This window comes from Rissa tridactyla, chromosome 2 (genome assembly GCF_028500815.1).
Source record: "Rissa tridactyla isolate bRisTri1 chromosome 2, bRisTri1.patW.cur.20221130, whole genome shotgun sequence".
Classification (NCBI taxonomy): Eukaryota; Metazoa; Chordata; class Aves; order Charadriiformes; family Laridae; genus Rissa; species Rissa tridactyla.
This window is the reverse complement of record NC_071467.1, coordinates 9,930,341-9,946,759: the sequence shown is the minus strand read 5'-3', so window position 1 is coordinate 9,946,759 and position 16,419 is coordinate 9,930,341. Positions and strand designations below refer to the sequence as shown.

General features: G+C 37.6%; 1 protein-coding gene across 4 annotated transcripts in view; it reads left to right on the top strand.

Annotated features, from left to right (window-relative positions):
- The window catches only part of EFR3A (EFR3 homolog A), an 86,111-nt gene that overhangs the window by 10,905 nt on the left and 58,787 nt on the right, over positions 1-16,419 (top strand). For 3 of the 4 annotated variants that reach the window (XM_054190929.1, XM_054190931.1, XM_054190932.1), the window contains exons 3-5: positions 228-317; positions 12,874-12,950; positions 14,724-14,851. In XM_054190929.1, the coding sequence (XP_054046904.1) occupies positions 305-317; positions 12,874-12,950; positions 14,724-14,851 (218 nt within the window). In that variant the 5' untranslated portion in view covers positions 228-304. The remainder of the gene's footprint in view (positions 1-227; positions 318-12,873; positions 12,951-14,723; positions 14,852-16,419) is intronic. The other variant, XM_054190930.1, reaches the window with a different exon arrangement.

Genomic DNA, 16,419 nt, shown 5'->3' with positions numbered 1-16,419 from the left:
TTTATTTTTTCAGCTCTTGTCATTTATGTGTGCATAATCTGCCCAGATTATGCATATAGGAATACAACATAGGAAATCGAATGCTTTGGAGACAAACTTAATTCTGTCCCCATCAAAGCCTTTATGTGTTTTTTTACGCTATACATGGATGGTTCACCGAATGCTAAAACATAGCTTAATAGCTTTTTCAGGTTTTATTAAAATGTGGCTGTCATTGTTATTTACAGAAATCACTTTGCAGATGGTTTTCCTGTCAGTCGATTAACCTTCATGTGCAGCATTGTTTGATATTGATTTCTCAATCATGGGACGAAAGGGTAAGAAGGCTCATGCTGATCATGCATGCAAGTGTCCTATTTTTTTATGCATGACAACAAAGAAAAATTGATTTTTGGGAGGGGGGTAAGTTTTCCGCTGTGTGTTTAAAAATGCATGTGTCTGTGGAAAGACCAAGAAAATTGCATTTAAAAATACATTGGTCTTCCCTTTACATGGTGTATGGACTGACTTTCCCATCATTGACCGCTAGGATCCCCCGTGGCTCTCTAGAGAATCAGGTACTTTGTGAATTGCTGAAGATGGACGTTAGCTGTGTACATGACTCTTGGCTTTCAGAGTGTGCTATTTCATTTCTAGAAAGTTACATCATTCAAAATTAGTTCATGCAGGAATTAGATGGGAAGAGCAGAAAGTCGGATTAAGTAGATGAATGAGACTCTTCCTCATCTACTAACTTGTAGATTTCGACTAATGGTCGTGTTCAAAGGTGAACAGCTCTGGATTTTGCTATTTTGAAGATGCTTCGCAGAACAGCCAAAGTTCTGCTTGATTCTGTAGTCTGGAGTGCCTATCTATGAAGTACGCTAGCAAATTCTGTTTGTAGCTGATGTGTTCAAGGCAGTGGCCTGTGACTTACTGGTAACCCAGCTGGCTCAAACCATACAAGCCTTCTGGTAGAATACAAGCCATGTAGAGGTCAGTATGAGGTTTTTCTAACATAAAGGACATGCCATAATTGTTTACATTGCAAAAGTTAATTATGGAGTTCTTGTCTTCCACAGGTATATTTAAGAATCTGGAGACTAGTAAGTCATTTGTAAACTAGGAAGCTTCTTAATTGTCCTAAGTACAAAATATAAAAAGCAAATTAGTTTTCTTGAACAAAAGTTTAAATCAATAAATGTATTTGTGGAGAGTGAATATTGCAGTAGCGTGACTTGCATGCTTTTAATTCAGAGCAGAAAGGTTTCATTGTAGGTAAAGAACTGTCTAGCCTTTGATAATTTACATTTGCAAATAATTGAGCTCATGAAGTGAATGCTACTCAAGTACTGGTATTTTGTGTTTAAGAACTTTGGCTTCTTTCAAATATTGAATTGTTTTTCTAAACTAGAAACATGGCACTAAGAATTAATCTTTTGTAAAGACATGCAAAATCCCCAATAATTATGTGAGAAAAGGTAAATATTTGATTTAAAAATAAACATTTTCTTTGTTCTTTTAAAATTCAATGGCTTTTTAAAAAAATATATTTATACCATGTAAAGTCTGAGTAGAATTCTAGACCCCAAGATCTTAAAAAATCATTGGTGCCTGTATAACTCAGCCTTCGTTTTCATGTCCGACTTGAGAATTGTGATTCTAAACTGTACTTGGACATGTTACAGTATTTTGCTGATTAAGGTCTGTACTTTGGCTTGAAATGGGCACCCCAAGTATTTAATTGTGCCTTGAGAATGCTTACGCATTCCTTCGTAAGAGAATGAGTAAGGAATTTCAACTTAACAGTTATCCATGGCATTATACTAAATCAGTACTCTTTCCTGATACTTTTTCTAAAGCTGTTAGTATGGAAGGAAATACGTGAAGATAAATTTGCGCAGATATTTTGTTGGTCTCCTTCTGTAGTTCTAACAAATATGAAATAATTTATGTGATTAGAACAGATTCTTTCATTTTCATTAAACTAGAACATAACTGTTTAATGATTAGAAAAGGACTTTGAGATGCTGACACCCTACTTTTGAACTTAATAGATAATAAAATATGAATAGTTACTACAATATAATTTATCTGGATCTGATACAGTTGAGTTAGCAGAGTTCTCTTGTCTTGTAAGACAAGAAGCTGTGCTCTTTTGCACATCCAAGACTTTTTCTGTATGTGTGTGGTGTTTTTTTTCATGCATTTGTGATTTGTTACTGACACTAGTTTAGACATGAGCTTAAAGTTCTTCAAAACTGACAGAACATTATTTTTGCAAATTTAATCTGATGTTGGAATTGCAGCATGGTGAGAAGCGCTGGTTGTGGGGAAGAATGCTTGCGTTGCTGTAGAGACCAATGAGTCTGTGTACCCATGGATGTCCTGTCTGGTTTCTACAGAGAGCTGCGACACCGAAGACTTGCTGGTTAACAATATATGTATACATCGAACTACTTCTTTGTGTATAAATAGAAAGCTGTCTGTCTCCTAGACTGACCATCTCGTAGACTGACCAGTTTAGTTTGGTGGCAGTAGCAAAGGGACATAGCCTTTAGGTACTGAAGATGCACAGAAGACCAAGCAGCTGCATGTGTGTTCCTTGTGTAATCTGTGGCTGATTAGAAATTAAGGGAGGGCGGAAACTGCTTTTTAATTAGCTGGGACATGTGGTTCTAGGTAGGCATATGTTCTACCCTTAAATCTCACTGTTGTGAAAAGGAGAAGAGAATTCAGAATTTTGTAATTGCTGCTTTTCAATTATTCTGGGAAACCTGAATTCAAGCTGGAGCACTTTTTAGAACTAATGGGAAAGATAACAACTGCAAAGATATTTTATAATTCAGATTAACCTAGAAGGAGGGGTTTTTTAGTGTAACTTCTGTCTTTCACATCTGTGTTTAAAACTGTTAGTATTGAAAAGTTGTTGCATGAACTCCTGCTTGATTGTTGTAGCACAAAGCTGCTCTTACTAGATGCTCTTCGAGGTCCATTCCAACCCTAACAATTCTATGATTCTTCTTTGAGGGCAGGATGAATTAGGTAACGCTGGCTGCAGAGAAAAGAATGGAGTGTATGGGCAGCTCTGACGACCTGTTCTTGAAAAATTTTTCATTCCAGATTATTTTAATGTTCTTCTATACGTATGTTCACATGTCCTAATTGCAATATTCTATTTTGTTGATGCTTTCTGGGAAAATCAAGTGGGTAGGTATAGACACAAACCAGGGTACTAAATTGAAGATTGGTAAGACTCAAACAAGAATTTGAGTTCTTAAGCTTATTTATCTTCTGTGTTTTTCAAAGTAACATTACACAGTTTTGTTCAGCATTTTATTTTTCAATCATGTCAATCCAATCTACACACACTGTTACCGAACAGGAACAGATGTTTTGCCATGGTTTGTGCCTCAGAAGGTTTGCTGCGCTCAGTTTTCTCAATGTAGATACCACAGTATGGTTCTAGATTCACAGAAAAGTTTTCATCCATTCTCTTTCTTATGTTGCTTTTTAGGTACTCTGTGTGTGTGGGGAATAAAATTCATGTAATGTGGTATTGAACTACTTGGAAACAGAAAGTTTTCTTTCTAATCCAGAAATGTTTTTCAAAATTCATGTATATGTACTGAAGTCTATAGCTGAGTGCACTCAAATGAGGGTGAAACTTGCTTTTGAAGCTCTGGCCATGCTTACGTTATCATTTGGTGTGTTTTAATAGTAAAATGAATATATAGATCAACACACTCTTACATGTCTTATATACAGTTCAGTGGTTTACTCTGAACTAGTTAAAATCTAGTTCCCTGAGGTAAACCTTCCCACCACATTAGCTTTGAGGCTTCCAGAAAGAAGGCCTGTGAACCTTTGTTTTCTCCTCATCAGGACTTTTAAACATGACATAAACACTGTCTTCGCTCACAGAAAGCTTCTCATGCCTCATTTTTCGTCATGATGCAAATCAAGTGACAATGAGGTACCTACTCCCTGATCTGGAAAAAGTAGCAGTAGTCAGGAAACTTCTCTGTGCTTCTCTACATTCAGATTTTTCAATGCACGAAGTTTCAGGTATTTATCACCCTAAGAAGATTTGCAACCCTGGGCGCTTGCTGACCAGTTACTCATTGGTTTGAAGTGAGCTTGTCATCAGCAGGGCAGGTGGTGATCAAGGTTTACCAGTGCCATCCTTCAAGTTCCCTTCAAATAGTGCAAATGTGTAGTAGTGATAAAATCTTCTTGACATTGTTCCAGCTGTTGCTTGGTGTAGGAGAGCCACAGCTTCAAAAATAAAAGAGGCTGCTATGTAATACAGATTTCAGTTGACCAGCAAGGTAGATCTTTAGACAGTTTGCCAACTTTCCCATGTGTCAGGAGTTACTCCAGTTTCTTTTGTGACTCTGACCTTGGAATCAAGGCATCTGCTGAAAGGCAGAACTGTTCATGGTGTTTGGGTGACCATTTATGTTCTACAAGATGCCAAGTAATCCATACATGCTACTGCCATAAGCCCGAGACTTTAATTGTACCACTAATTGTAGCATTACCACATTTACCATGGGCACTCGTGTAATTTGCAACATCACTGCAAGATGGTTGGCTTTGCTTCAGCCCCTACTTAGTAGACTATCAACATACCATGTCCTAATGCCCTGCCTAGAGTTGTATCCAGACCCATGCTCTTGTCCTGGCTTCCTGTTGATGCTGTCTTCTTCCCCTTCCCCTGTCATCCTCAAAATACACACCTATACAAGAGGTGTTGCTTTAAAGGCAATGGCTTAATCCACATGAGTTCCTGTAGCAAAACTGAAGGGAGTAGCAAGAGTTCAAACAATGAAGTAACTTTCTTCCTTGCTGGGAGTGTGGGCGATGTCCAGTAATCTATGAGGAAATGTAATGGGAAAGGGAGTGTAAAAAATGTAGTTTAGAACTTTTAAAATTAGTACTGGGAGTGGCACAAAGTCCCTGTCAGCTGTCTGCCTTGCTGCCTGGAGCTGGGGCTGGGAAGAAAAGTCATGACCACCTTGACATCTGAGAGGGATTCTGTAGCCTGGGCTAAAGTAGCAGTCACCAAAGCTTACAGAAGCATTTAGCCAAGTACATATATTTTTACCTGTAGTTGGCCAACCTCCTGACCAGAAGTGTGGTTTGATGGCTCCAGAGGGAGACAGTGGCCCTTTTGGAATAGTTCTGCCCCTGGCATCCCTCAAGAATCGCTTACCAACCACTGGCCACCCTGGAGACAGGCTAAGTGTTGCTGCTTGTCCTGTTACCTTTCAACCATGCCTTCCATAGTGTCTTTCCTCTCCTTCAAGCACAATGTCCATCTAAATCCTAAGGTGCTGCTGCATATTCTGTAGAATGGTCTTCTGTTGCTCCCCACCTGCAGCAATGTGGGAACAAGGTGGTAGGTGAGGTGCAGGTGTTGCAGCCCCCTTCCTCACTGCAATCAATGGAGGAGTGTGAATCAAGTTTGTTGGCCTTCAAGTACCTATAAAGTTTACAGTCAACTGCAGCTGTGTCCAGTTTTGGGGCCCTCACCACAAAAAAGACATTGAGGTGCTGGAGCAGGTCCAGAGGAGGGCAACGAAGCTGGTGAGGGGTCTGGAGAACAAGTCTTGTGAAGAGTGGCTGAGGGAGCTGGGGTTGTTCAGCCTGGAGAAAAGGAGGCTGAGGGGAGACCTTCTCGCTCTCTACAACTACCTGAAAGGAGGGTGTAGCCAGGTGGGGTTGGTCTCTTCTCCCAAGTAACAGGACAAGAGGAAACAGCCTCAAGTTGCACCAGGGAAGGTTTAGATTGGATATTAGGAAAAATTTTTACACTGGAAGGGTTATTAAGCATTGGAACAGGCTGCCCAGGGAAGTGGTTGAGGCACCATCCCTGGAGGTATTTATAAGACAGATAGACGTAGTGCTTAACGATATGGTTTAGTGATGGTTTTTGTCAGAGTTAGGTTGATGATCGAACTTGATGATCTGAAAGGTCCCTTCCAACCTAGGCAATTCTCTGATTCTACGCAGTATTCTGAAAATTGCGTCTCTGGGTTAGAGACTAGGTTAGGGGCAAGGTGAAGCCAGGTCTTGAACAGGGTAGTCTGTCTGGTACTGGGAGCTTCCTTCCATGCCAGGATCATCACTGTGCTGGGGAGACTCTGTTCTCCTGTACCCACAGATCTTGGGGTGAGACGGGTATTTGGACAGGGAGAGACGGATCATAGTATTTGCGTTAAGTAGTGAGAGAAGGAGGAGGCTGCTGCAATATTGTCAATCTTTCTTTGCTGTTTTATTCCAAATGAAATAGTGGGTAAAGGATATCCTGCTGGCTAAGTGTGTTACTGGATGAGGCCTTTAAGTACTGTGGGGATTTTGTCAGTATTTGTTAGGAATCTGTTCCGTTCTCTGCTACTGGTCTGGGTGGAGGAATAATGCCAGTTCATCTACTTCAAAGATTATGCAAAGCACTACGAGCCTCCTTTTCCCTCCCCGTCTCCTGTAGTCCAGTACTTTGCCTATGTCCCTATTTTTCACTGATTTGTGAAGTCAGTATTTGCTTAAACATAGGAGTATCATGACACAAACCCTGGGTTTTTTTCCCCTCTTCTGGGTTTATCATGTAGAACTCATTTCCTGACTGCAAACCCAATATTGAAAGCAGGAATGAAACCTGGACTTCACGCAATTTTTTTACTGTGAACACGTTATCAGTGCCAGCTGTGATGGGGAGGGGTCAAGGAGATTTATGTGGATGTGTCTTTCCAGGTGTCTTTTGAAGTCCGAGTGACCAAATTTCCCTTTTGGGTTGCTTTAGTGATGAGAAGTAAATGACCTTGTTATGGCCAGCTTAGTAGAAAGATAAGGACAAGAACTGAGAAGCAAAATTTGTAATAAGCCATAGAGCTTCTTTCACTGGAATCAGTTTAATTTTAGGTATTGTTAATGCTATTAAAAATAGAGAGCGCTGGTACTATCTCAGAGCAGGAAAGGAGGAGGCGGTGTTGAAGAGAACCGAAATGAGCAAGTAAAACAAAGTTACTATGTGAAAACAACAAAGGTGGGAGAAAGAAGAGACAGTATGGAAACACTGCAGGCGGTGGAACTTGTGAAAAGAATGCAACTGGAGAACTTGATGTAATGGAAAACTTCCTTTTAATGGATTAGAAGTCTTTAAAAGGCACTGTCCCAAAGATGATATCTTCCCGGGGGATTTGTTTTAATTGCTAATGGTTCTGAAAAGAATACTTCATTGAAGAAGCTTAGTGGTAAGCCTTATTTGACTAGATTTTTCTCGTTCCCGCTTCTTAAGTAGTAGCTTGACATGCGTTGTCCTTTCTCGTTTTCACAAAAAGCTTATATTCAAATTATTTTTGAATGCTTTTCACTGTAGCATGCTATGCATCTCTCCATGTCGACTCAAATACAGAACAACACACCTTGAGTCATATTGCACCAGAACAAGCTTTATAATTAGCTTTACTCTAAGAATAAATTCTTGGGAGAAAGTTGGGTTTTTTCAATTATTATTTTTTTTCATTTGTTTCAAATTAACTGAGCACCAAAATATTTTTTAAAAATAAATGTAAAATTGCCAAACTTAGGTAGTAGATGGAATTTTCCACATTGGCCGTTACTGAGGTTCTGCTGTCACAGGGGTCAGAAGTTGACATCAAGATGAACATTGTGTTCTCAAGACAGGAATTTCACTGCATGTTGGACCTTTTCTTTGCTGCATTTTGGTGGAGAGGGGCTAGAAATCAGTTGTTTCAAAGTCGAACGGCAGTAGGGCGGGAGGTGGAGGAGAGGCTTATCTGGGGCTGGGACTTCAGGCTGTGTCAACGATGAGTCCTCTGTTCTCTCTGGGAGTGCGTTACAGGGACGCTGCAATGGCTGATGAGCATGTCCCTACAGCAGCCGTTCTTTTTATAGCAGGTTGAATAATATTTTTAATTAACACCCTTATATGGTCAGAATAATTTTCTTGTTCCAAAATACTTGATCTGGTTTTTTTTATAGTGGAAGGGGAATGCCCTTGGAAACAATTTTAGTTCTGAATTAAATGCGTCAACTGATGTTAATGGTTTAGAACTAACCCGGTATTGTTAGTGTAGTTGTTGAAGTGTTATTTTATGCACTTTTCTCTGGATATTTGAAAAAAAAATCATTTTGTTTCTATTTCTCATCTTAGATATAGGAAAATAAGTAAAATTAAATGTATAGAAGTACTCAGTTTTTACATAGTAATATTTTAAGTACATTGAGCAACCAAATGTAATTTTAATATTGCACAGTTTCTTTCCTGATAGTAACAAAACACACATTTATCTGTAGATTTGAACTTTTATGATAATTACGCTAATATTTATAGAATAGGATATTTATTTTTTTTTATGAATCTTGGAAGATAGACAGCAAAGATATGGACAACTATATTCAAGCTTGGGACATAATACAAATATTCAGTGAGTGAACATGAAGTCTTCGTTCAGGTTGTCAGTGTTCTGCAAACAGTAGACAACAATATTAGGCAGCATGAAAAAATTTTGGCAGAAATTCTAGCATTAGATAAATAATTCGATCCATTTGTTTTCTGTTTTGCTGGGTTTTGATAAAGAGGAAAATAATCTGGCAATTTTAAGCTTCATGGGCAGACCTTGGTGTTTTATGTTTAAAGCCAGCTTGAAGGTTTTGGGTTTCTGTAATTTTGTATAAGTAAGATGTAGCAGTGAATATTCAGATAAACTCATCTGAAATAAAACTTTATTGTAATGTGTATTTTTCTAATTCGCACTGTAGGGTTTCTTTAAGTAAACTACATGGCGATAGTTTCTGTGCAGCTGAGTGTTTTCACTGAATTTATTGGCAGTAAACGCTAGTTTATTAGCACTAGTCCCTTAAGTCTAGAATTGGTACAAAATTGTTATGCAGTAGAAATTATTAGTTATGAGTTTATTAAAAACAGTACTTTATATAACAGTACTAAACTCCAGGGTTTATTAAAATAGCTATATGAAAATCCTGTATTTGTGTTACCCAAGTGGATGTAATGTAGGAATTAAAGCGATAAAATGATGAGAAGTAGTGGGAAACCAGAAAGTAACTTCAGAGTTGCTTAACTCAATATTGATTCTCTGCCTGATGTATCATAATCTGTGTGACTAAGGATGCTATGGATTTAAGTTCTGTAATCCTTGCTTCTTAAATTCTGAAGTATTATTAGAGATAATGTTAATTTCATTAACCTATTAAGTTTTAAAGTGCTTCTCTAATCTTGGAGATACACTCTTCTGTTTAAAAAGCCTTTTTGGTCAGCAGTCTGACTTAAATAACTTTTTTCTGATTATTCTTCAACAAGATCAAGTGAGTAGGTTTTGCTAAAATATTTATCACTCTGTGGTGATATGTGGCAGGTCACTGAACATAGCTTTTTTTTTCTGAAACTATACCCATATTTTGCATCTAGTCACAGAAATAATGAACTGCGTGTTCCAGGGAAGCTGAAGTAAGGAAACGGGCTCTGTGCAGTTTCATCTGATGAGCTGTGAATCACGCATTGACAGTGTATCTTTTCTTTTCTCTTTTCTTGTGCCTGGCCTCGTTAACAGAATTTGATACTGAAGTTTTTCACGTGTTTGGTGGCTTTATGTAGATGTCATGGAGCTAATCAGATAAGCTTACAGTATCGCAGAGCCCTCGTGTGAAGCAACTGCTTCTATGCTAGTGTGAGAGGGGAAATTTCCGAAAAAGGAGAGAGTACCAAATTTCTGAAAAAGGAGAGGATGAGGCAGTATGTTCAAGTTCCAACTGTTGAGCAAGAAAAAACCTATGATTATAATTCTGCTTTTGAACCAAGACCATGTATGTGTTTGGGTAGGTGAAATTACCATTTTCTGATAACGTGAACTGTTTCTTCTTACTGCTATTGTGTAGAATAAGTGTGTGTAAAAAGAAGTACCCGTACAGCTGGTAAATATGTACAGTCTTAACATGGAAAATGCAGATTACAGGACTCCTGTAGCAGGAGAGAACATGCATGTTTGAACTTGGAAAATCCCACCATTGGAGAAGTAAACAATAAGTATTTTAAAATCTTTGATGTTGACTATCATGTAACAGTGTGAACTTCTCTGTAGATAATGCTTCAGCCTTTATATTTACTTGTATAATATGACGTAAAGATGTCTTCTAGGGGGAGACCATTAAAATGCAAATTTTGCCTGACATTGAAAGGGAATTGCCATAGGATTTTTCGTCGATAAAACTGCATAAAATGGAACAGGATCTTTTTACCTGGCTTAGTGACTGTGTTCGATAGACCTACAAAACAGCTTATTTGTGTGAAGTGAATGTGTTTATTTAGATCAGCTTTTCTCTGGGTTCAATTTGGATTCAAGAAGTAGAGAATGTGTTTTCAGTTGCTCAGCTTCTATCCATCTTTTACAAATTCATCTTTTCTGGTCTACATAGTGAGATGTTCCTTTCTTTTATTTTATTAAGTTCAATCTATTTTTAATGTATATTGTTAAGACTTGATTTTTGTGCAGGGTTTGGTTGTTTTTTTTTTATATTCATTTTCTTTTTAAATCTATTCCTATGTTCCTATATTTTTATTAATCTTTCTTTGTTATATCAAAACACTAAACAATGATTAATAGTTTTTCCAGAAAATCTGTCTCATGACTGTTAATTGTTTTGGGTTTTGCTTTTGGCTTTCTTTTTTTTTCTGTGTTCTTTGGAGAGCCTGTCACTTAATTTTTTTTCTGATCGTGTTGTGTTTAAATTTCTCTACTCAAAAATATCTTTGGAGGCTGAGAGCTTTCATCAGTTAACTCTTGCTTTCTCATACTTGAATGTTCTGATTAATTTAGGAAGTTCTTTTAATGACATTAACATTCATATCAATTGTAGTTTTATATTTTGATGATAGAGAATACATTGAAAAGTTTGTTTTAGTTTGGTTTGTTTTTTTTCATCTAAACTGTGCTATAATTAAATACATAACAATGTAAAGATACTACTGAAAATCCAGGATGGGGAGAAGAGAAAATTGTCAAATTTTATGCAATATACTTATTGTTAGGCCTTTTTTTTTTTTTTATGTCAAAATTCACTGTGTGCCATAAACTTGAAAAGCCGTATTTGAACAATATTGAGTTTCCATTAACTGAAACCATCTGGTAAGGCTGACAGAATGAGTTGGTACAGTTACCTGATATTTTTTATCCTTCTCAAAGGAGTAACTGTAGCCAGGTTTTATGTTAAATTTATGTAATTAACACAGTTTTAAAACACCGTTTGAGGATGTAATTTGTGGGTTTTTGCAAGGATTTTCCCCTTCTGCGTTAAAGTGGGGGTTTACTATCATAGATCTAGCTTTCATAATTGTTTTTGATTAAATAAATTGCAATAATTAAATTGTCAGACTATGAGCAGAACATATTTTTTTTTCGTCCAAAAGACAAGTAGTAGTAGAAAACAGGTGGAATAGAGGGAGGATGTCTACTCGTGTAGAGTCTTGTAATAAAAACAAGTTGTCATGGTTTGGGCCATGTGGGAAAGTCTTTGTCATGAATCTCCCAGATGTTCTGATAAATATGGTTAAAAAACCCTAAGGTAACTTGGGTATCTTAAATAAATACTGGTGTATTTGTCTAGTATTTCTTCATAGCCTGAAAAATTTTGCAGATAAATTGTAATCATCAGAGTTACTGGCAAGATACCCTTTATTCTTTTCCCTGTTTTGATTTGCAGTGAAAGCTTTTGCAGCTTTTACTGCTGTTAGCAAAGTGTTTTATGATTTTTTGGAGTACATAAATTGATACCTTTGATATGATATTTATAAGATATTTAGCTATTCTGAATGCTCTAGGTGTTGAGATTTGAAAGACCAGAAAGCCACTGATCTGCATGCATACTTGATATATTATTATTCAGTGTATTGTTTTCTACTTAGTGACTCTTGTGCATCAGAGCTGCTTAATGTTGATCTGAGACCTGACCGTTGAGTTAGTCTGATAATACGTCCACTGCTGAAACATTTAAAACCCAATTTGCCAAAATATTTAAATTCCTTGGGAATAAATCTGCTCTGATAGAACAGCTGGGTAGATATCTAGAAACTTTTAGTTTTCTTTCTGTGCCGAGTTTTTACTTCAGGTGCTATTTTTTAATATAAACTGGAATTATCCCAAAGATCTAGTAGTCCTGAGTGCTAAAAAAACCAAACCGTACTTTGTAGGTTTCTATCTTTTTAGAGCAGGCAGTATGACTCTTTTTAAATGAATAAAATTGCAAGTTACATGTATTGTTCTGATTATATGAGTACAGTATTAGTAGTAGAGCAGAAATGAGATAAGAAAAATTCCTTTCTCCAAGTGAGTGTCTTTTGTCCAATGCCCAGTAAAATAGCAGGATAACGAAGGGAGACCTTGTTTTGTATATTACGGTTTATATTGCTTTATAGTGACGCCTGTAGAACAGAAGATATCATAGTTGACTCTTTTTTTGTAGAAAAGTGAACATAATGCATGTTTAGTTATGGTTTGAAATGGTCATTCTCGAATGAAGATAAAACAGCAAATGAAGTGGCGTTGTTTTAATATTACTAAATTATGAAATTTCTTGATTTTTCTGCATGTTTTTAAGTATGGCGGGATAACAGGTATGTTTCTAGTACCCAAGATGCTTGCATATTTTCTCATGTATAACATTATAATAGTAGTTTTGCTTATTTTATTTCTCAGTTATTTTCAATTACCTTAATTTTGCTTTATTGCTGATAGTAACAGGCGGCTGAATTCACTATACCTTTTTCCTCCTTGCTTGTCAGCTAGTCACTTCAAATGAAGATACTGGAGTTCCTAAAACTTAATTCTAAATTCTGTTGGGTAAATCTCTTTGCAGGAGTGTGCTGTTGCTGTGCTGCTTTGCGACCTCGCTACAAGCGCCTGGTAGATAACATATTTCCTGAAGATCCAAAAGTGAGTGATGACTTTAAAATTTTAAGGGATGGCCATTTGAAAATTTTTGGTTAGTAACTAATGCTTTAGCAATTTTTAAAATTTTTTTATTTTCAATTTTAACATTTTACTGTAAATTCTGCTTTAGCGCTTTATAGCTTTAATAGAGGTTAGCAGAATAATTTAGCTGGAAAGGGAACTCAGCAGATCATCTGGTCTAATTCCCTTTGCAAAGCAAGGCTCTGCATATTGAAAGTGAAATTGTTATCTTTTGTTCAGAGAAACAGAGATTTAATTAGAAACACGAAGACTTGTTTTGTTATGTGTGCAGGTATGAACATATTCTGGTTTTCTGCAAAATTTTAATTTTCTAACTCTTGACATATTGACTGTGTAAGTTATTATAGTTCTGGTAGAGTGTTGTGATCCAAAGACGTGTTTTATTATTGTTGGTTTTTAATTTCTCCAGTTATTCATCTCCAATTTTTTTCATTTCACTTGAACATTCTTTGAGCTGTATTACAGCTCAGCTCTTACTCTCTGTGAAAATAAGTAACTTCTGTGTTAACCATTTAGTAATGCCTTTATCAATACATAATCACACAGTGGTTCAAACTAATTGAGAGCTTATATTTCTTCTGCTGTATTTTTTAAAATGTGTTACCAGACTTCGTTATCTTTTATTATAGTAGAAGTAAGTAGAACGGCCAGCATTTGTGTAACGTTTGGCTTATATCTTATAAAGTACGTGGGCTTTTCTTTAAAATATGTGCTACTTACTATATTAGTGTATGTTACTAGCTTAAAAGAAAATGTTTTCTCTGTATACGGTATGTTGAAAGCATGGAATGATACGGTTTTACGGATTTATTTGTTTTAATCTGCTTGTTTGATACAGGTGTAGAAACACCTGGAATTGCTACATTTGTAGTCTTGTAGCTTTAATTTCACTCAGTAGCTGGGAGTTGGCACTCCTTAGTCTCTGCTTTTCTTAATATTCATTGGCTTGGTGCAGGACACAAGCCAGTCCATGATGTTTCACTGAGTCACAGGCCTTTTCTAAAATATAAGAAGACATGCTTGATAAAATGCATTAATAATAAAGAGTGTGTTAAAAGCTTCAAAGTCATTTATTTGAAAAAGACAATGTTTTTGTGCACTTCTAGGGAAAAAGAAAAAAAGAAGACAAAAAGCTTTATCCTTCTTACCTGATAGTTATAATTACAACCTCATCTGAGGGCATCCATATCGCAGTTCACGTTGGAACTAATATGTTAATCTTTGTTCTAGTTCTAACAACTAGCCTTCAGGTACCCCTATGTCAGCCTTGTCTAAGATATGACACTGATGAAATAAAATATTTAAACTACAATCTTGTTTCTATATAGCATCAGAATTATGCATGAAATATACTTTTTTGGGGGGAATGGGAAAAGAAAAAAATTACATTGTACCAGTCGGGAAAAAGTGTGTCTTAGAGCTGATGATATATCTCACTAAATACTTTCTTTTGGAGTACTTGTTCCGCCCCCTCCAAAGAAAAAAAAAAAGATGGGGGAAGATAGTTGCTTAATTTCTTTAAAAAATATTTTACTTAATTTTTTTTATATTACTGATTTTTGCAGACAAGCTATTGACAATTTTGCTCAAAAGTTTTTTGGGTTTTTTTAGTAGCTTATTCGCATCTGTATGGCTCGGATCATTAAATGTTGAGTAGATAGAAGGAAACAAACTTCAAAAGCTTTATACGTTGTGTAAATTTTTTTATTCTGTATTTTGTGTGTCTGTGTTTAGGATGGTCTTGTTAAAGCTGATATGGAGAAGCTAACTTTCTATGCAGTTTCTGCACCAGAAAAGCTGGATCGAATTGGCGCTTACCTGGCAGAGAGACTGAGCAGAGATGTTGTCAGACATCGTTATGGGTAAGAAAATAAGTCACAGCATAAAAATAGATGCCAGGTAGATGCATTTCATTATTTCTTCTGATTGCATTTAGGACATAAGACCAACCCAGTCCCTTTGTGGTGAGTTAACCTTGGCTGGCTGCCAGGTGCCCACCCAGCCGCTACCTCACTCCGTCTACTTGGCAGGACAGGAGGAAAAAATAAGATGGAAAAGGCAGTGGATTGAGATAAGAACAGGGAGATCACTCATCAATTACTGTCATGGACAAAACAGACTTGATTTGGGGAAGATTAATTTAGTTTATTGCCAGTTAAGACCAGAGTAAGATACTAATAAATAAAAACAAAGCTAAAAACACCCTCTCCTCACTCGCTGCCCTTCTTCCCACGCTCAACTTCACTCCTGAATCGTCTACCTCTTCCCTCCCAAGCAATGCAGGGGGACAGGGAATTGGGGTTGCGGTCAGCTCGTAACACTTCATCTCTATCCCTCCCTCCTCCTCACGCTCTTCCCCTGCTCCAGCATGGGGTCCCTCCCACAGGATACAGTCTTTCACAAACTTCTCCAACATCGGTCCTTCCTACGGGTTGAGTTCTTCACAAATTGCTCCAGCATGGATCTTTTCCACAGGATACTGTCCTTCAGGAACAGACTGCTCCGGCATGTGTCCCCCATAGGTCACAGGTCCTGTCAGAAAACCGGTTCCAGCGTGGGCTTCTTTCCATGGGCTTCAGCTCCTGCCAGGAGCCTTATCCAGTGTGGCCTTTCCATGAGCTGCAGCTTCCTTCAGGGCACATCCACCAGCTCCAGCGTAGAGTTCTCCACGGGCTGAAGTATCGATATCTGCTCCCCCGTGGTTCTCCATGGGCTGCAGGGGGACAACCTGTGTCACCATGGTCTTATGGGCTGCAGGGGAATCTCTGCTTCAGTGCCTGAAGCACCTCCTCCCCCTCTGTCTTCATCAGCCTTAGTGTCTCTATAGTTGTTTCTCACTTTTTTTTTTCCTCCTTTCTCACAGGTGCCGTGCAATGTTTTTTACTCATTTTTAAATATGCTCTCACGGGGGTGCTACCAGCATTTCTTATGGGCTCAGCTTTGGGCAGTGGTGGGTCCATCTTGGAGCCAGCTGGATCTGGCGCTGTCTGACATGGGAGCAGCTTCTGGTGTCTTCTCACAGAAGCCACCCCTGCAGCCTCCTCTCCACTACTAAAACCTTGCCGTGTAAACCCAGTACACCCTTGAATGTCATTCAGGGTATTGGGAAGTGTGGGGATAGCTTTCTTTTCAGCCCTTTTGGCTAAATTGTATTTAAATGTGAACTATAAAACTCTGTCATACTCCTAAGTCCCGTTTGAGATAGAAATTTGAAAGTAGAGTCAAAAGAGAGAGAAGATTTTAAAGAATGTGGAAATGGAGTAGGAGAATACTGAGACTAGGAGGTGGCAATATCCATCGTAGGCCATCATTATTGGCCTTCATGATGTCAAAAGCTATTTTTATAACTTCATAGAATGGGTTAATGGCCATTCTTTAGGGTAGTTAATTTTGTTCCCTGTTTTCTTTACTCTTTTTCATTTACTTAGCA